The sequence below is a fragment of the Phoxinus phoxinus genome (genome assembly GCF_949152265.1).
Source record: "Phoxinus phoxinus genome assembly, chromosome: 11".
In the NCBI taxonomy this organism is placed as follows: domain Eukaryota; kingdom Metazoa; phylum Chordata; class Actinopteri; order Cypriniformes; family Leuciscidae; genus Phoxinus; species Phoxinus phoxinus.
The window spans coordinates 7,462,408-7,483,751 of record NC_136886.1 but is presented as its reverse complement, the minus strand read 5'-3'; the positions used below and the strand labels follow the sequence as shown (position 1 = coordinate 7,483,751).

General features: G+C 37.9%; 1 protein-coding gene across 2 annotated transcripts in view; it reads left to right on the top strand.

Moving 5' to 3' along the window:
* cntn4 (contactin 4) overlaps positions 1 to 21,214 on the top strand; it is a 140,023-nt gene extending 118,809 nt beyond the window's left edge. Inside the window, exons 13-23 of one of the 2 annotated variants that reach the window (XM_079627586.1) lie at positions 4,524 to 4,699; positions 7,121 to 7,241; positions 7,791 to 7,949; positions 9,251 to 9,400; positions 10,455 to 10,525; positions 13,017 to 13,251; positions 13,481 to 13,596; positions 14,937 to 15,123; positions 15,857 to 15,969; positions 17,132 to 17,300; positions 18,233 to 21,214. In XM_079627586.1, coding sequence (XP_079483712.1) covers positions 4,524 to 4,699; positions 7,121 to 7,241; positions 7,791 to 7,949; positions 9,251 to 9,400; positions 10,455 to 10,525; positions 13,017 to 13,251; positions 13,481 to 13,596; positions 14,937 to 15,123; positions 15,857 to 15,969; positions 17,132 to 17,300; positions 18,233 to 18,324 — 1,589 coding nt within the window. In that variant the 3' untranslated portion in view covers positions 18,325 to 21,214. The remainder of the gene's footprint in view (positions 1 to 4,523; positions 4,700 to 7,120; positions 7,242 to 7,790; positions 7,950 to 9,250; positions 9,401 to 10,454; positions 10,526 to 13,016; positions 13,252 to 13,480; positions 13,597 to 14,936; positions 15,124 to 15,856; positions 15,970 to 17,131; positions 17,301 to 18,232) is intronic. The other variant, XM_079627587.1, reaches the window with a different exon arrangement.
* Positions 21,215 to 21,344: the final 130 nt, after the last annotated feature.

Genomic DNA, 21,344 nt, shown 5'->3' with positions numbered 1-21,344 from the left:
TGGGCCGTGCGTCGCTGCATCCTTGCTGACGTACAAATGTTCCCCTATATGATCTAGCACCTAACTGTCACTATTAATAAGGCACTGAGACTAAGACATTTGCAATTTCATTTAGGAGTGGAAACCTGGTTTGCCTGTGTACATCAGCGTCTGCCGCAACCCTTATGGGAGATGACAGTGGTTTATTTAAATTGACTGTGGTGATATGAGGGCTGAAAAATACCTGTCACATTAGATTCCCAGTGGATAAGTTGCATGTAAACCCTCCCAGCAAACAGCGGTTGGAAACGGAGCATTGTGTCAGCGCCGCTGATGTCCCAATCATCAGAACGCTGAGAGGATATTACCTAGATTAATTAGTCTTAATTAGAAATTAGTTTTGCTGGACAGAGATTAACTGAGGATCATATCATGCGTTTGGATGTTGGACAATGATATCAGAGTTGGTGAGAGATCATTCTCATAATGAGTTGCCTCACTGTTGCATGCGACGTACACAATTCTCCCATCAGCAACATGTCGCTTAAAGTTGCAGTGCACACATCTATTTTTTTTATATTTCTTTCTCTCTGTGGTGTTTCATTGTTTCATTGTCAGCTAGTACTGTTGTGTTGTTACTCATTTGACAATTCAACTTTTATTTTGACAAAGTTTCAATGCTTTTATATTTGTGATCTGATGGAATTTTACCCAAGGCTCTTTCGAAAAGGACTAAAGCTATCACAGATTGCGCACATATCCAAGAGGCTCTATTTCAATTATTACTTTGTGATGTTTTCGACCCGAGTTGTCTGAGTACGAGCTTCAAAAAAGGGGGATTGCGAGATCCGCAAGGTTATCGCGTAGGGTGGAAACTCAATTGGAAGAGGTTGCAGTGGTCAGGCTTTTTGTCAGCTTTCTTTTGGTGCGATTTTGCAGAGGTATTGGAGTGAAGATAAGACGCCTTGGTCATTTCCAAACTGCTTTTGGAGTGTGCATGAGGAGAGAGAAAAAAAGACATGGAGAATGGGGGCAGATATATAACCGATTTTAGTTTGGTATAGATTTTTTTGTTGGTCAAAATCTTAAGAATCATGTCAAGTAAAATTTTTTGTAGCTGCCTGGTAATCATGTGAATGAAGCTCATGACTTTTCCTGATCCCATTCTCTCTTTTCTCTCCATTATTCTCTATAAATAAAAATGTCAAAAAGGGTAAAATAAAAATGCTAATCTATTTCACTAAAAACACAAGTTCCTATTCAATTTAGAAGTTAATTCATATACATTACTATGGACAGGCAGTTGTCTCTCATGTAGTTTAGGTTTTGTCCTATTTTGTGTCTTTTGAGTTGTGTTATTCCTTCTGTGGAACGGTGTTTTGATGGCGGCTTAAAGTTTTTCAGAAAACACACTGAATGACTGGAAAACATTTATTTTTAGTTGCTTTATCTACTTTTACTCGACGTCAGTGCTGCATGACAATGTTTTCTCGAAGTTTTGAGTTTGCTTCAGTTCATTTTTTTTATTGCAGATGAAAAGCAAGTTGAACATACTTTCTACTTCAAAGTTGTTTCATATAGTTGCATATTTTCTATAACGAATTTGGTTTCTGAACCACTCTTGCTGAGGGAATTTCTGTATATTGTCTTTCCTGATGTAATTACATTAATTTATTCATTTTTTTGTATACACACCGTTAAAAAACCCTGTTTGTTCTGCCTTAAAATCTTAAGTTTAGTCAACTCAAATATCCAAGTTGTCACTTACTACAATTTCACATTTCAAGTGGACTAAACTTAAAATTTGAAGGCAGCATAAATACTTACTATAAGTTACAATTATTATTTTTTTTTTTTGCAGTGTAAAATACACAGAAAAATCGTATTTACAATAAATGACAGTCACAGGTGTTATTTGCTAATAGTTTGACCTTGTTTGAGTTTGATTTCTTGACTCTTTCAGCAGGAGCCTGTCGCACAGATCTGCACATTGGCTTTGTTCAATTGCTTTTTGTGCCAAATCATTGTGAGCCTCCCAGAACACTTGACCTGTATGAGACTGCAATATTCAAGTAGAAATATTCGTGAAGAATAACGTGTAGTCTGGCTCTACGATACTTCCACAGACCATTTAACCTTGCTTGGTCATTGTGTAGCAGGGTTTTTTTCCGTTCCCGTCACCTTCTTTCTGTCACTATGAAGCAGGATATTAGCAAAATGGATGGAGCTGCATTAATTCAAAAGTGTGAACACACTTTTGAGGTCATTGACGTGTCTGTGATGGGATCGGCCTGAAAGCTTCCACGGATTGCCGCTGTTAATCTATAGGGTCTCGTCTTCTCTCGACAGCTTTAATGACAGACAGTAACAGTAACAAGGTATTATGCAAGAAGGATATCACTCAGATTACGCCGACGAGAGCTTGAGGGCGTCAGGTCTTTTAAACGAGGTTATCTATGCAATCTGTCACAAATGATGATGGAGCGGGGTAATAAGAGGCATTTTCTCCAGTTCTACAACCTCGACTGTAAGACAGCAGTGTCAGCTTTGCCTTGAATGAATTTTCAGGTTTCACTTCAGAGATTTTTCTACCTCTGTTCAGGGCTCTGGTCTGAAGTGCAAATTTGCGGATCAGCGCAACCGCCCATTCCCTCTACACCCTCACTGAGGCGCGTTTCATTCATTACAACTACAATAGGAGGTATTAATAGCGTCTCGTTGACGTACAATGGTAATTTTTCACCTGTTCAGTTTAGTCTGATGCTTGTTTAAATATAGACCTTAGAGGAATCCGCCTTGTTTGGAGACCCCAAGCCACTTCCATAGCGAAGAACAAAGGGAGCCATGGGACATCCGTCTACTATGAGAGACGGCAAATAATAACATGGGAGCATTACGCGGAGAACAGGATGAAAGTGGTGAAGGTATCGGGGATGGAAAAAAAGGTACATTATTCAACCAATCCTCCAACAAGTACTGTTCCTACAGGAGAAGAACGAGTAACATGCTCTTTTCTGGGCTTCAAGGCGCTGCTGTTGAATTCTGAATTGAATTGCCAGGCTAAGAGCTGACAGCAGAATACCAGGCAGTGCCGTATTGTCATCCCATTGTGTGAATCTGACAGACAGTCGGAGAGGGATCTCATCCAAACAATAAAAGAAGCGAGCCTCATCCGACGGCCCCTCATTGTGTTCCGCACAAAACCCATAGCAACGCACCTGTTAGCTTTGCCTTTCCAGTTTGATATCAGTCGAGATGGGAAAGGTTGTTTCATGTGTCGGAGACCTGTAATTCCAGAATCGAATCCTCACACATAGATTGGAAGCTTGTGCTGTCTGCTTTCAGCATACATTTGCACTCTTCTGGGGTATCATTCACCATGCTTAATTTAGTCTGATGGACATTTCAGCGAAACACACACAGCGCCCTCATGAGGCTCAAAAGCGACCTGCGGCGGATTTGTGCTCTCATGCACCTGTTCTACACAAGACTGCACTCTGAATGTGGAGGAGCAGGCGTGCTTGTCGTTCTCACTTGTGAAATGGCGCCAGTCTGTGTGTGAACTAAACTGACTTGGAAAGAAAGTGAGCTGGGCGCAGGCTCTGCCGGGACTGGTGGCATGTTGTCTGTTTTTCAGAGTAGTGCATTCTGGGACATTTGGGGCTTAGCAGAGATCAGACAGTGACACATGGTGGAGCTCATGGATCGTTCATGGGTTATTCACCTCTTCGTCCACCCTAGATATTGCCCTGTTAGTTGTTAGCTGTCTGTCGTGGAGCTCTGTGCATTGGACTCTGAATCTTATTTTGACATTTGAGCAACGTTCCAAGAAAAAACTTTTATTTTAAATCATAGCTGATTGATTCATTTAATTAATCATAATGAATCACATTATGTTTCTTTGAAAATCCCCAACGTTAAGATAATAGAAAGACATTTCTATGGCAGTTGAGTAATTAATCAAATATACACCACCGTTTAAAAGTTTGGTGTCGGAAAGAAATTTTCAGTGTGTTTGAAAAAAGTTTCTAATGTTTTAACATTTATTTGATCAAAATACTTAATATTTCGAAATATTATTACAATATAATATAACTTATCTGTTGTAATATATTTTATAATGTAATTTTTTCCTTTTATGGAAAAGCTGACTTAATTTCTAATTCAGCATCATTAATCCAGTCTTCAGTGTCACATGATCCTTCAGAAATCAATGTTGATTTGCTGCTCAAGAAACATTTCTGATTATCATCAATGCTGAAAACACTAGTGCTGCTTAATATTTTTGTGGAAACATGACAGTTTTTTAATGATTCTTTGACGAATCAAAGGTTTAAAAGAAAAAACAGCATTTATTTGAAATAGAAATCTTTTGTAACATTATAGATATCTTTACGGTCAGTTTTGACCAATTTAATGCATCCTTGCTGAATAAAAGTCAAGACTTTCCAAAAAGAGAAGTTACTGTAATGCTTGTTTTATTTCCACAATGGTACTTTTTGAAATGTATTTATGTGTAACCATTGATATATATTGTTTTCCAGAGCCAACGATCATTACAACTGCTCCCAACACGCTGGACGTGACAGTCGGCGAGAGCATCATTCTTCCCTGCCAGGTTTCCTACGACTCCTCGCTGGAGCTCAAGTTCACATGGTTCTTCAACGAGCAGCTCATCCACTTCGGCAGCCATGGAGGATACTTTGAAAAAGTTGGCGGAGTAAGAACAAAACAATTAAAAATACCCTATTCAGTGGTTTATTTATTCATATCACAGCCAAAAGTTTCTGATAATACTGGGATTACCAAGATAAAGTGTATAGTTATAGGCTGGTCCTGTGATCTCAACATGGCAGCCACCAATAGCTGCCACCATTTTTTAAAAAAAGTGCATGTAACATGTTGCTGTATTCTATTAAGCATATATTTTAATCATAAATTAGCAAATAAATGTATCATAAATCACTGAGTGACAATACAGCATGATCATGCTTACTACTTTTTATAACAGGTTTTAAGCCTGTGCAAGCTTAAAATATTGCCAGTGCATAGGCTGCTAATAGGTTTTGGAACAGAGCCATAGTTTTTTAATAAATTTTTAAATACTTGTTTTTCTTAAAAAAATATATTAAGAACTAATGCTGTGTCTACTAGCTGGACACACTTCACATATGCAAATGTATTTAAACTGTAATTGGTAACATATTGTTCTTTAGATATTCATATCGAGTACTTTCAACTGAATTGCTGGGGAAAAAATCACATTAATTCTTTCATTAAATTCCACAGTTTTGAGTTTGTGAATTTATGATAAGAGATTTTCCCATTATATGTGCAGGCACTGACAACCCATTCTGTATTAATCTACAGTATAATTAAGCTTCCCACTCAGTATGAATTGTAGCACTTGTACAGTCACATGCATTTCTTTTCATTAAAAGTTCATGATATTTTTTCCCCTCTCCTTTTGAGGGTGAGGGGCTGATCGCTTTTCTTGTCATCTAGTTCATCATGTCATCCATAGAGGTGCCCCGTCTCCAAAGAAACAAGCAATGGAGAACTTTCTAGATGGAAGTGCTCTATTTTAAGAGCAAAAACTGCCACTCTAATATTATTTTACCTGATTACTATGATTTAATATGAGTGATGTATCTTAATAGCAGCACTTTGAGTGAAGAATGTGGGGAAAGTATACCCTTGATAAGGAAAAAATAGCTGCATTTATATATGAACTGCATTTATAAATATAAATTATAAGTGTAATGTATATATATAATGCAAATATAAATGTATATATGTTCTCTGAGGTCCACTAATAATTGTATCAAGATTTTTCATCAAAAGACATCCTAACTTCTCTCCTGTTTTTGACCCTCGCTTTCGAACACACTGTTTTAATTCAAGCATTCAAGACTTTGACCCACTGCAATGATTGGGTAACAGTTTTGCATATTAAAATCATTTTCAACGTCCCCGCCATTACATATCTGAAAACTTCCGATGTTGGCTCAGATCAAAACAATAACAAACGTAGCGTTCTCTATGTGCTTTCTTCCGGAGACTCTGCCGTAACTCTGTTTGACGCACCCACCGCTAGCCTAGCTTAGCACAAAGACTGGAGGTAAACGGCTCCAGCTAGCATACTGCTCCCAATAAGTGACAAAATAACGCCAACATTTTCCTATTTATATGTTGTGATTTGTATAGTCACAGCGTGTACAAATAACAAGGTCACATGACACACAGCAATCTTCTAACCGTATATATACTGGGAACTATATTCTCAGAAGGCGAAGCACTGCTACTTACATATATTTACATATATGCATTTGGCAGACGCTTTTATCCAAAGCAACTTACATTGCATTTCAAGGTACACATTTACATTTACATTCTTATCAGTTCTTGCTTTCCCTGGGAATCGAACCCATGGCCTTGGCGTTACAAGCGCCATCGCTCTACTGTTTGAGCTACAGGAAAGCTACTTGGGCGGAGTGATTAGCGCAACACTCTGAGCGAACTCTCTGCTCCTCACCTCGAGGCTTCTCATGTGCTGCGAGCAAATCACTCCACAGAAGTAGCAGTGCTTCGCCTTCTGAGAATATAGTTCCCAGTATGTATACGGTCTTTGTGCTAAGCTAGGCTTGCAGTGTCTTATATGTCAAAAGATCAAGAAAATTTTATTTCTCATGAACGCTTTAAGTTCATTAAATTGTTCTAAGTACTCACAGAGTCAGGTACCAAAATAGTCCAAACCCAAATTAGCCATATTTTTTATTCACCATATACGCTGGTCCACTTGGTAGGAAAAAAAAGAGTTTTTGTTTGACCTACATATTTTTGCATGTCATTTAAGACAATAATAGTCCATGGTGCAAAGATTTTTTTCAAATAATGTCTTTGTAGTCCTAGTTTGTCTACGGCTGTACAGAAAGCTGAAAAAAATTTCATCAGATTTTTGTTATACTTATTTTGTTATACTGATAAATATCAAATATATGTACTATAATGTCAGTACATATAAATACAATTTAAACCAAGCATCATTTAAGATGTACAAATACAACTGATTCATAAAATATGTTTAATTTCTCTACCCAATCTGTAACTCCTTACCATATCTTTGATCTTTCTTTTTCAGCAGCACTCGGCAGGTGACATCATGATCCGAAACATTCAGCTGAGGCATGCTGGGAAGTACACGTGTGCCGTACAGACCAAGGTGGACAGCAGCTCCATTGCAACTGACCTGATTGTCAGAGGTGAAAATGCTGTGAAACATATATAACACTTGCATGTGGTTTCATATCTTATATACATATATAAGACATCATCTACTTTTGCACACTCTGGCTATTGAATATTAAATATCCATCATGAAGACTAACTAGATACAGTGTTACAGACTGTTAAACAAGCCAGTGACGCATTGTAAATGTTTACCAAATGGAGGAAAGATGTGCTGGTTTTCCTGCTACAGCAAAAAAATTACCCATAAAAAATGAGACATAATCTAATTAGAGCTTTTAAGTCAGTAAAAACATCTAGCTCAGACTTAACCAGCTGCATTGCTGTGCTTTAGGGGGCCGTCTATGTGCAGCCTACAAGCGTGACATCATTGTGTGTGTGTGTGTGTGTGTGTGTGTGTGTGTGTGTGTGTGTGTGTGTGTGTGTGTGTGTGTGTGTGTGTGTGTGTGTGTGTGTGTGTGTGTGTGTGTGTGTGTGTGTGTGTGTGTGTGTGTGTGTGTGTGTGTGTGTGTGTGTGTGTGTGTGTGTGTGTTTCTGGTTTGCATGGCTGTCTTCTGTCTCAGGTCCCCCTGGCCCCCCTACCAGCATCCATGTGGAAGAAATCACAGATACCACTGCCACTCTCTCCTGGAGGCCTGGTCCTGATAATCACAGTCCAATTACTGCCTACACCATCCAGGCTAGAACCCCTTTCTCACTCGGCTGGCAAGCTGTTAGCACAGGTGGGGCTTCTAACCAGCCTTCACTGATCAAAACATTTTCTGCATAGTTTCCTATTTCGTCCCCGTGCTTTTTTTCTCTCCTATTGCGTACATGTTTTTTTTATGCTTGTTTGTGCTTTTTTTTTAGGCCTTGCTAAAATGATTGGTTTTACCACATGTAGTTTTGCTTTCTCTGTAGCTTGAACATCGATACAAAAGGAGATGTTTTACAAAATGTTGAGGCTGCTCTTTTCCACACAATGACAGTAAAATGTACCCATGGGCTGTATGGGGTGTGTACACACACACACACAGTCTGGTTCGCTATCTTTGTGGGAACTCTCCATAGACGCATTGGTTTTTATACTGTCCAAACGGTATATTCTGTCCCCTTACACTAACCCTACCCCTAAGCCTACCCATCACACACAACTTTCTGCACTTTTACATTTTCAAAAAAACTAATTCTGTATGATATATAAGCTTGTTTACCCATGGGGACCTCAATTTAGATCCCCACAGTGACACGAGTACCCATGAGTCTGTGTGTATTCAGGTTTAAGTCCCCACCGGGATAGAAAAACATGTACACACACACACACACACACACACACACACACACTACTGTTCAAAGGTTTGTGGTTGGAACAATTTTCTAATGTTTTTTAAGAAGTCTATTATGCTCACCAAGGCTGCATTTATTTGATCAAAAATGTAGTACAAAACTGTAATATTGTGAAATGTTTTAATATTTAAAAATAATTGTAAAATAACTTTCCATTTTAAAATATACTTTTAAAAAAACGTTTGTAACAACATAAAAAGTCTTTACTATAACTTCTGATCAATTTAATGCATCCTTGCTGAATAAAAGTATTCATTTCTTTCAAAAAATCGTATTGACCCCAAAAACATTGATTGGCAGTATAGAAAGATATAGGGCGCTTACCTATAGATAGATAGATAGATAGATAGATAGATAGATAGATAGATAGATAGATAGATAGATAGATAGATAGATAGATAGATAGATAGATAGATAGATAGATAGATAGATAGATAGATAGATAGATAGATAGATAGATAGATAGATAGATAGATAGATAGATAGATAGATAATTGGAACTATAGGGTGTTGTTTTTATCTCCGCTTTCACAGCACCTGTCGATACGCCTGGTTTTGTATCTTACCTACGGAGCCTATTATCTCACGAGCCGAAGAGACCCGCGCTGTGCATCTTGTTTGTGTGAGCGTGCGGGGGGGCGCGCAGACTCACGAGGAGGCTCGTCTCACAGTACGTGTGTGTTCTGTTTTGTTCCAGTGCCGGAGGTGGTGGGGGGCACACATCTGACTGCTACAGTAATCGAGCTTAACCCCTGGGTGGAGTATGAGTTCAGAGTTTTGGCAAGCAACGCAGTGGGCACAGGAGAGCCCAGCAAACCCTCGAAGAAAGCCAGGACGAAAGAAACAGGTGAGTGCTTCAGACACATTAGCCTGCATGTGGCTCTTTCAATTAGCGTCATGTGGTGTGACTCGCTATCTTCTGTTACTTGCGTTGAAGAAGGCCTAAAGCCATATCTAAGACTTCTGACTTTAGCCAGTTAGCAAACACCCGAGCAAAATGCTACAAAGCACTTTAGAAAACCCCATAGCAATATGCTGCAATGCTTGAGCATCCTGGCGGCTCATTTTGCATGCAAACACCACTCACATTTCTTCAGAAAATGTTAAAATGTAATTATGCATGCAGTTTTATGGGCTAGTATAAATTACTAACAGGCTAAAATGGAGTATTTGTACTTTTAAAAATGTATGTCTCGCACAGCAATGCCATTAAATATATATATATATTACACTACCGTTCAAAAAAATTGTGGTCAGTAATATTTTTTAAATGTTTTTGAAAAAAATATCTTATGCCCACCAAGGCTAAATTTAATTGATCAAAAATATAATAAAATGTGAAATTTATAATAAATATTTTCTGTTTTAATATCTTTTAAAATGTAATTAATCCTGTTGATGGCAAAGCTGAATTTTCAGCATCATTACTCCAGTCTTCAGTGTCACATGATCCTTCAGAAATTATTATAATATGGTGATTTGCTCCACAAGAAACTTTTATTTTTATCATTATTATCAATGTTGTCCTGCTTAATTCTTTTGTAACTTTATAAATGTCTTACTCTCACTTTTGATATAAAGTTTTGAATAAATTAATTTCTTTGCAGTCCCAAAAACATACTAGTATATATATATATATATATATATTTTTTTTTTTTTTTAACTAAATTTCTAAGTTTTTATTTTCAGCTTACAGTTGAGCTTTTGAATCATACAGTTAAAACTGTCAAAAGAAATGGTGTCCAGCATCTAAAAATATAAGCATGTCATTTATACATGAAAATATTTTTTAGCTCAAACCATGTCCATGTTATTTGCTGAACTTACAAATGATATGCAAAAACCGAAGTCTGAAATGGACACACCTGAGCCAAACTGAGTAAATCTTTTCCTTCCTCCAGTTCCCAAGGTCACCCCAGCCAACGTGAGCGGAGGAGGTGGCAGTCGATCAGAGTTAGTCATCACTTGGGAGGTAAGATGGCCAATGCACTTCACTCGCTCGCTCGCCCGTGTGTGTGTGTGTGTGTGTGTGTGTGTGTGTGTGTGTGTGTGTGTGTGTGTGTGTGTGTGTGTGTGTGTGTGTGTGTGTGTGTGTGTGTGTGTGTCTCCCTTAGTGGGTCCTTTGTATACAGTCTCCCTTTGCAAGCTGGCTAGACTTCATTGTTCCTTTTATGTGAGGTTTTCATTAATCATAGTACAGTGGATACACATAACACTTCATTTTCTGTAAGAGCTGCGTGGCAATAACTGCCGCTGTCATACAGGAGAAGCAGCAAAGATAATTAAATGGAGTTACCCTCGAATTTTTGCGAGGAACTTTTCAAAGATTACGTTCTCTCTTTCTGTATCTCCTTTCATGAGACATGTTCTATTGTTCAGGTTTGAGAGTCAGCTGGTATTATCTATTGAGCTGGAAGTTTGTCACAGGGAACTTGAAACTTCAGTTCTGTTGTTTTTTAAATAAGAATGACGTATACCACAGAACGCCATCTTTTGTTCAATAGATAGATAGATAGATAGATAGATAGATAGATAGATAGATAGATAGATAGATAGATAGATAGATAGATAGATAGATAGATAGATAGATTGATTGATTGATTGATTGATTGATTGATTGATTGATTGATTGATTGATTGATTGATTGATTGAAATCAGTTGTCAGTCGAGCACTGTTTTTGCTGCTCTAAATCTTAGAAGGCAGCTACTGGTAATAGACAACAAGGCAGCTCATTGGTTTCGGAACACATCCCATTAGGTTTGGTCTCTCTATGGCAAATTGTTATTTTCACAGCAGACACTGGAGTGAGCGCTTGATTACAGGTGCATTTTTATTTAGCCGTTAAGCTCTCCCACACAAGTGTGCGAGCGTGAAAACATAATCTCCCCCTTCTTTGAGTCACATGCCATGGTTTCGGACTAATGGATGCTATTTTCTGGTGGTCTCACCGTTACCGCACCGCATTACTGCATGGTCAGTGGCAGACCAATATTTCAAACAAAAACCACCATGATATCATTACCTGGCAAAAACGATTTCCTGGGAGATGGAATCCCTCTCTTGCTGAAGAGGCCGAGATGACAGCTATTGCCTCAGACCACGTCGCAGCAGAGATTAGCGCGAATACGGCGTCTGATGCCTGACAGGTGTCAGGAAAGTCATACACCCTGCTGTCTGCACAGCCAAAATATAACAGACGGGTTTGTGTGTAAACTCTTGAGTAAAAGGGTTAGTTCACCCCAAAAAATAAAAGATCATTAATTCCTCACCCTCAAGACTTTCATTCATCTTCAGAACACAAATGAAGATCTTTTTAATGAAATCTGAGAGATTTCTGTCTCTCCAATGACAGCTATGCAACTACCACACTGACGCTTCAAAAAGTTCATAAAGAGATCGTAAAAATAATCCATTTGAATTGAGCTGTTTAGTGCACATTTTTCTGAACAGATTTTATTAAGGCTTTATTTTTCCACAAACATTCATCAACAACACATCAGTTTTGGTAAACAGAAGTTCAAGCATGTTCGCTTGACCTGTGAGAACCAATGAGGTTCATTCTCATGTTACGCAGCACGTTTGAGCTACAGCAAGAACCAATGAGGTTCATTCTCATGTTACGCAGCACGTCTGAGCTTCAGCAAGAACCAATGAGGTTTGTTCTCATGTTACGCAGCACGTCTGAGCTTCTGCAAGAACCAATGAGGTTCATTCTCATGTTACGCAGCACGTCTGAGCTTCAGCAAGAACCAATGAGGTTCATTCTCATGTTACGCAGCACGTCTGAGCTTCAGCAAGAACCAATGAGGTTTGTTCTCATGTTACGCAGCACGTCTGAGCTTCTGCAAGAACCAATGAGGTTTGTTCTCGCCCGCCAAGCAGGTTCATCTGAGCTTCTATTTATGTTCACTGATCAATGTTTAAATGTGAATAAAAGCCTAAATTCAGTCTGTTCATCATATAAAGCGAATGTGTCTCTTCAGAAAATGTGGACTTTAAATGCTCAATTCATAAGGATTAGTTTTACAATCTCTTTATGAACTTTTTGAAGCGTCAAAGTGGTACTTGTGTAGCTGTCAATTGAGGGACAGAAAGCTCTCAGATTTCATCAAAAGATCTTCACTTGTGTTCTGAAGATGAACGAAAGTCTTTCAGGTTTGATATAACATGAGGGTAAGTAGCCTAATCAATGACAGAATTTAAATTTTTAGTTGAAATATCCCTTTAAGAGAAAACACCTTACAAACAAGTAGCACGGTTTTAAAACCATGACATTTAGATTACCATGGTAGGCCTACATGTCCAAAAAACATTGACTTTTTTTTTTTTTTTTTTGTCTGTGGTGTAGCCTACATATAAGGAGTAGTATATAAGGATGATACATCAGGGAATTATAATAAAGGGAATGTACTGTATTATAGATATATGTGCTTTATTTGTGGGTGTATGTCTGTGTTGCAGCCCGTTCCTGAAGAGCTCCAGAACGGAGGGGGGTTTGGCTACGTTGTTGCTTTCCGGCCCTTTGGCGCCACCGGGTGGATGCAGGCGGCAGTTCCCTCTCCCGAAGCCTCCAAATACGTCTTCAAAAACGAGACCATCTTACCCTTCTCTCCGTTCCAAGTCAAAGTGGGGGTGTACAATAACAAGGGGGAAGGACCTTTTGGGCCCGTGGTCACCATCTACTCTGCTGAGGAGGGTCAGTCATATTAACCGTTGTGTGCAACAGAGAAATTAAAGTCAAATGTCACCTTTGACATTTTGCTGTGTTACGCTTAGCAGCCAGTTAATAGGAGCCAAGTTAACTGAAGTGTGTTGTGCCAGAACCCATTAATCATGGCCAGCCTTGTTTTTCAAAAAGAGTTGGACTTTTACAGACATTTGTTGAATAAAACGCTCTAATCGAAGAATTTCTCCATCGAATTCAGAGCCTGGAAGGGCCCCCAGTCGACTCAGAGCCAAAAGTCTTTCAGCGTTTGACATCGAGGTGTCCTGGAAAGCCCTTCCCTGGAGCACGAGCAAGAAACGTGTTCTTGGCTATGAGGTACACACTAAACACTTTCACATTAAAAGTTGCATTTTTTTGCAACTTACAATATACAAAATATTTTGTTTATTGTTGTAATTACTTAAGATTTTTCAAAACCCTAAATATTAAAACCATTATGCACATTTTTTTAAATGAACATGAATCAAATTTGCTAAATGCCAAAGCTAAATATAGAATTAATCCTTCAAAATAAATCTGTGTGAACTTTTACAAAATATACAAATATTATGCAATACTATTCAAAAGAGTTTTTAAAGAAATTTATACTTTTATTTAGCAAGGACACAATTTTTTTTTTTTTAAGTGACAGTAAAGACATTTATAATGTTACAAAAAATTATGTTTCAAAATTCATGTTGTTCTTTGAACTTTCTATTAAACTTAAAAAAATGTATCTCAATTCACACAAAAAAAATTAAGCAGCACAACTATTTTCAACATTCATAATAATAATAAGCATATTAGAATGATTTCTAAAGGATCACGTGACACTGAAGACTGGAGTATTGGATGCTGAAAAATGTATCTTTGCCTTTACAGGAATAAAATAGAATTTATTTAACATTTTAATAATACAACATTAACAAGATAACCATAAAAAGATATTAATGTATATAAGAAGTTGAGATCATAAGGAGGCTGTTACATCTCTCACAGTGCTTTATGGGAGTGGGCGGGACTTATGTGATTACAGGATTATGGGTAGTGAAGTTCTTCACCAGGAGTCTGGCAGCTATAAGCAGTTTTGCACATGGTAGTAATGTGTTTTGTTATCACTGAGGAAACAACCTATGGAGAAAATCTCCCAGAGTACTGTTGCTGCGCACTGTAGATCTTACAATGTGAGCTACCTTTTTAATTTGATAGTAACAGTGTTTTGAGGCTGTACTATTGCAACCAACTCCTAGTTAGAGTTGTGTTGTTAGTCGTTTCTTTGTTGTAAGTCATCTACAAAGACCGTAAATATAAAGCACGGAGACCTTTTTGTCCTCTACTAACAGTTATGGAACAAATACAAATTAGGTTTGTAGCACCATCCATCTCTGACTCTTCAGCTGGGACTGTCCACAGACTTTGGGAGGGGAAAAGAAAATCAGTCAACCTGACAGTTGGGAAACGTTGCATAAGATGATTTTCCTATGACAGGTTCATTTCAATACTGCCACACTTCAGTGGCTGAGTAACCAAAGTACCTGTAAGCAGATAGCCTGCAATTCAGATACTCCACAAAGAAAATTATAAATGAATTGTTTCTCCCAATAGTTTTAAATGATATTGCACCAAGTTTAATTAAAGTTGAATGCTGAGCGGTTCTGTTTTGTCTTTCTCTGTAGTTGAGATACTGGGAGAAGAATGGCAAAGAAGATACAGCTAGTGTGCTGAGGACAGTAGGAAACCGAACAATAGCCATTATTCAAGGCTTAAAAGGAAGTAGCTCTTACTATATAACGGTGAGAGCTTACAACACAGCAGGAACAGGACCACCAAGTCCAGCGGTCAATGTTACCACCAAAAAGCCCCGTAAGTACCTTTTTTTGTTTAATAGATTGATTGAAGAGAATGTTATTAATGATTGGGTGTTTGACTATAAAGGTTACACCTGGTATTAAGATTTGTTTTGGTCGATCAGATCACAGGTGAATGACGCTAATACAGGTTTAAACGGGGTCTAAAATATTTAGAGTTTGTCCACTTTCCACCAAAACGCATTCGACCAGATTGCTGTAAACGCTAATGTGGTCGAATGTGTTCGAACAGCGAAAAAATACCGCCTACTGACCTAAAACATTATGGGAAGCGCGCTAGATGGGATTTAAACTTTGTTGTCTGAAGACCTGAGTTTGGTTTGAAGATGAAAAACGCACCAAGCACAATGTTCTCTCACCATTCCTGATTTAACACACACTCACAGCGTCCGGCGTGTACTTGGGGCTGTCAGAGCAGAAATGAAAGCTGATTCCCTCTGCATGTTTTTCCGTCGTCTCCGTGCGCGTTCACGTCAATTGTGCAAGCTTGTTTTGTCCATTAGATCGAGAATTTGACCCGCCCATAGACCCTCCTCTTGAAGAGTTCAGGACAGAAGTGGCTGAAAGTGGACAAAAGAGACGGATTAAAACACCAGGTGTAAACGAGTATGTGTCTACCCCGTCTGCTTGTGATCCGATCGACCAAAAACACATCTCAATACCAGGTGTAAACAGGGCCTTATTGTATTCGATTATTTTCTCTCTGATTTGTGTCTGTCTTCATCCAGCCCCCAGCCAGCCGCCCTCAAAAGTCATGTGGAACACGTCAAACTCCAAGATTATTCTCAACTGGGAACAGGTGAAACCTCTTGAAAATGAATCCGAGGTTATGGGATATAAGGTAAGCCCAAATCTTCTTGCAAAACTACATTCCCAATATGACACAGTACTTTATTGCTGAATGATTAAACGGCTTTCAGTGTATCAGCACCACACAAATGCTTGTATTGTTTGGTGCCGTTTCATAGCTGAAAATTCTGTTGCATCTTCATAGGATCAGTAATTTCAATTCAATAATTCAAGCCAAAAACTCACTCCAAATATTTGCGGTTTGGTGTAAAAGGACGTTTTTATTTTGAATGTAGTGATTGTAGAGTAAATAAGACTTGTTAGAGCAATCACATTTGCTAATATTAAATCAGCCCCTATGCTATGTACATTTCTGCATCAGCCATTCAAAATCCCATATTGGTCAGATCAACGTTAGAAAGTTACTTTTAAAAGTAATGTGTTACAATATTGTATTACTCCCTAAAAAAAGTAACTTATTGTGTTACTTTTATGGAAATTAATGTGTTGCGTTACTTTGTGTTACTTTCTCTCTCCTGAGCTGGGCTTGCTTTTTTATGCAAATTCATGCCTGTACAATAGAGGGCGCAACTCTAACAAACCTTTCGAAAATTACAAATAAATGTGATGTTTAAAGTCATTTTTGCTTGGTATGGTTGAACAGGATCATCAAAGACATTGGTTAATAAAGTGAGAATAAATACATAAAGTATATTTATATTTGACATACTTAAACATTTAATATTTGCATGTTTGTGTGTGTAATATTCTGAGTTTGCATTTCACTGTTTTTATTCATTTTGAGGAAAACTGAACCTTTTTGTGCAAGTTTGATAAGTAAATGCTTGATCACATTTAGTCTAAAACTAAATGTGATCATGCATTTAGAACTACAATAACTATCATGTTCACACAGCGCACACAACACCTCTGCACTTTTCTCTCAACATAGGGACAGAAGTGTCAGTCAATACATGGGAAAACAAACTCACTTGCGTTACTTATTTGAAAAAGTAACTCATATTTGGTTGTAAATGTACTAGTTATTTGAAAAAGTAAATCATATTTGGTTGTAAATGTACTAGTTACTTGATAAAAGTCATATTTTACCCGTATTACTATCTGTTACTTACCCCCAACACTGGGTGTGATATAATGTGGGACCATGTAATTGGAGGTAATTGTTCCTAAAACATTTTGGAACGGTTCTGTAGGTGCTGTACAAGCGGAACCATTTCAGCCGGCCCAACGTTATGGAGACTAACACCACGTCGGTGGAGCTCTCGCTGCCCACAGATGTGGAGTACTTCATCCAGATCAAGCCTTTTGGAGAAGGAGGAGAAGGCAGCAGCAGCCCGCAGATCAAAATTCCCAGAATACCAGGTACATCATCCTATGCTGTGTGACTTGTTGAAACGTTGACTTGTTGAAACATTGAAGCTTACAATATTATAAATAAAATGCATTATAAATAGATGAAGTAATTTAGTAATATAATATGTTAGGGATATATTGTACAATCAGCCTGTCATTATCACATTAAACTCGACAGGGCGATCAGACTTGAATCAGCCTGAAGGGGTTCATTTTGCACTAATTACTGTGCATTATCCAGCTGATTACATGACTGCGCACCAAATAATTACTAAAAGTGCATAATATTGGGAAATACAAAATATTATAGATTTGAGATTAAACACTAGGCCTACTGTTCAAATGTTTGGGTCTGTAAGATCTTTCAGTCCCTTCTACTTACCAAGGTTTCATTTATTTGGTCAAAAATACAATAAAACAGTAATATTGTGAAATATTATTACAATTAAAAAGGTTTTTTATTTTAATATATTTTACATTGTAATTTATTATTGATGGCAGATCTGAATTTCCAACAGATATTACTTCAGAAATCATTCTAATATGATGATTTGGTGCTCTAGTCTTATTATTATCAATGTTGAAAACAGTTGCACTTCTTAATACTTTTTTGGAAGCTGTCATAATTTATTCAGGATTCTTTGATGATTAGAAAGTTTGAAATCATTTTTTGTAACAAAATTTGTAAAAAAAAAAAAAAAAAAATTAAATAAAAAAAAACTTTTTGCAAATATCTGTCACTTTTGATAAATTTCATGTGTCTTTGCTGAACAATAAATCTTTTCTGACTCTAATCTTTTGAACCACAGTGTATGCAGGAAATCCGCTTGGTCAATTTGTCCCCTGTAATAGCAGCCTGTGATATACCAAAAAAAAAATATATATATTATATAATTTGTTTTTGCTATTTCTCATTAATTCGCTGATTCATTCTCTTTCAGGTCCCAATGCCATCGCCTCGGCTTCCAGTGTCTCCACTCTCTCGGCTCTCAGTACAATAGCTCTCTCCCTCACAGCTCGCACATCTTTATGACAGAACACAGCGCGGGCCGCTGACTTCAGACCACACGTTCTTCCTTGAGAGGAGACTCTGAGAAAAGTGACTCAGACAGATTGACGGAAACCCATTCATACAAACCAGAGGACATACGTGAACGATAATACTGGGATGAAGAGAAAAAGATTGGGGGAAAACGGGTGTGTGTGTGATTCGCTAGCCAATTCAAAAGAGATTGAAGGCTGATGGGATTGAATTTGATGTTACCAAAGCAGCTTAAAAAAAAAAAAAATTTGAGGAAAATATGTCACATGCTTCTTTTGTATGTACGACATATCTAGCTTTTTCCTTTTTTTTTATTTGATCCAGTCGGTCTGTCTGTTCCTATTACAGTACGCAGAGTGTGTAGGAACTGCTTTAGATGCATGTCATGTACAATGTTTTGTAAGAGAATGCAGGTGTCTGAAACTTAGAGCAAGACATATTTGGCTGAAAACCAACTAATCATCATAGAGTGAAGTGACGATCCTCTGAGGGTCACATGTACTTACAAGCTAAGAATCTCCAAGGACTTCTTACTGTTTACGACATGGGAATACTTTGCACTGAAATCGCGTCTGGAAGACAGTGAACAACAACAACAACAAAAATCCTGACCAGAATCTCGAGAGAATGCTGCTACAAGGCCAAGGCGGACGTCTTTGTCACCTCCCTAAATACTGGTCAGCAGCAAACGGACACCAGGCGTTCACATTAGCCGTCTCGTTTTATCATCATCTTCCGCTTCTCTGTTTGTGTGTCACGTCTAGAGCTCTTCTTTGCCTTTTTGTGTGCCTCATTGTGTGTTTTTGAAATCCTCAGGTCCTCAGAAAAGCCTTAATACATATTTTCTTAGCATTACCTACTTAGATAAGTGCTGGACGCCAAGGCTGCGAGTGGTTAGTCAAGTGGGATGCTGGGGTTTGGGTAGTTGGTGTGAGTTTATTGCTTCCATGTTCCATATTATAACAGCCGTATGCTGTTCCTCATTGTTTCAAGGCAATACAGTGTGTGTGCGCGCGCGTATGTGTGTATGTGTGTGAACTCTGCTAATGTAGGGGCTACGGGCTCTGCATTTTTTTTAATGCCATGTGGGACTGTTGCGATGAAAGTAGCTTGTCATTTCTTGAGGTGCAAATAGACGTATTGCTTAAAGGGACATGTGGAGCTCTAAGACTGAGTGAAAACAAATGTATATGTAAATGCTGTTTTGTATATTCCAGACAATTTATATTTAAGTGGAACACATCAAACTTTCCTACAAAACTCATCTCTGTTTTTATCTTACAAACAGAATAGACGTTTCTTAGCTTACCGTGGCTCTGCATGTGGATGTACTCATTCCATTCTTGATTCATTAGGTACTAACCAATGAACTTTTGACGAGATGATACAAATACAGTCATCCATTTCAAAAGATTTGTGTATCAGTGTGTCTGCCATAGCCAGAATGCTCTTTCTCTAAGCAGTGCTTTCCACCAAACTTCTTTGGCTTTATCAGAGCTCCATTTATTGAACCATATAACTTTTTTTTCCTCCAAGGTTCTGTTTATACTGGATCACAAAATAAACGACATTTATAAAAATGATCACACAAATGTTTTGTTTGGGTGCATTATGTGACTGACAAACAGAAACATGTGATGCTAAAGTGTTTAATGATAGTTCAACCAAATATTTTATCATTTGCTTAAACTCTTGTCATTCCAAACCCATAATGACTGTCTCTTCACATGTCAAGTAAAGCACCTTGAAGCTTATCCATATAACTTCTGCACTATAGCCTAATCCATTTTTTGAAGCTTTGTGTGAGGACTGGAACATGCAAGTTAGTTGAGGAATAATTCAACCAAATAAAATGAAAATTCTGTCATCATTTAGATTTACTCACCTTCATGTCATTCCAAACCTGTGTGCATTTCTTTCTTCTGCATAACACCTTTTGAAGAATTTTGTTGGTAACTAGTTTTGATGACCATAGGCTACGTACATTGTATGGACAAAAAAACCCCATACATTTCGCAAAATATATTTTTTGTGTCACAGAAGGAAGTTATTCAGGTTTGTAAAAACGTGTAATTGGGTAAAAACAGATTTCATTTTTGGGTGAACTGTTGCTTTTTACATCTCATTTGCATTTCAGTAGGCCTATGACAAAAAGTCAGTCACAATTATGAGAACATCACGTTCTGAGTTATGACCTTGTATGGTGACCTTAAAAATCTCAATCGTTCCTGACACAAAGCTATTGTAGTGCTTCAGAAGACCTGAGTGCTATGCACTATTTACCTTTTTTTGGAGCCTGGCAGCACCTGGTCACTGTCATATGTAAATGAGAAGGCTCAAAAGTGTGGATAACTAAATTTGTTCCAAAGAAGTCTGGGATACAGCATAGACAGCCTCGACGCCAATCCAGCAAACCATAGCCAGATTTCAGGAAGTTGGTGTTGACGTTTCACAGAAAAATGCACAGACGCTGATTTAAAATATATCTTTAGACTGATTCCATAAAACCGGAGGATATCGAACGTTTGATATTATGAGCCGATTTTAGAACACATTTTTATTCGTTATGCGTCTCCCAGCAACGAGATTAATTTTCCTCGTGTTCAGAACAAGAAAGACATTTATCTGACCGATTCTGACAAACTAGCTATAGTGTATCAAAATTATCTTACTTTTCGGATTCAAAATAGACAAAACTACTTTTTTATGTAACTGACATAAAAGTTATGACCAGTCCTAAAGAAAAATATAGATTAGGCCTACGTTTTATTCAATCGGCCACAGATAGTGTGAGTGAGCCTCCAAGTCGTTTGCGGTATGACACCGTTTTCCTGATGCCAGTTGCATAATCGGAAAGTTAGTGCTGTAAAATCTATTGTGTATTACAGCTTTTATTAGTCATATGGGTTTGGTTTGGATGGATGGGTATAAAGAAATAATGGTTGGTTTAAAGACACTTGAACATGCTTGTCTGGAGAAACTCTTGTTATGCAGTACACTAGAATGTCCAC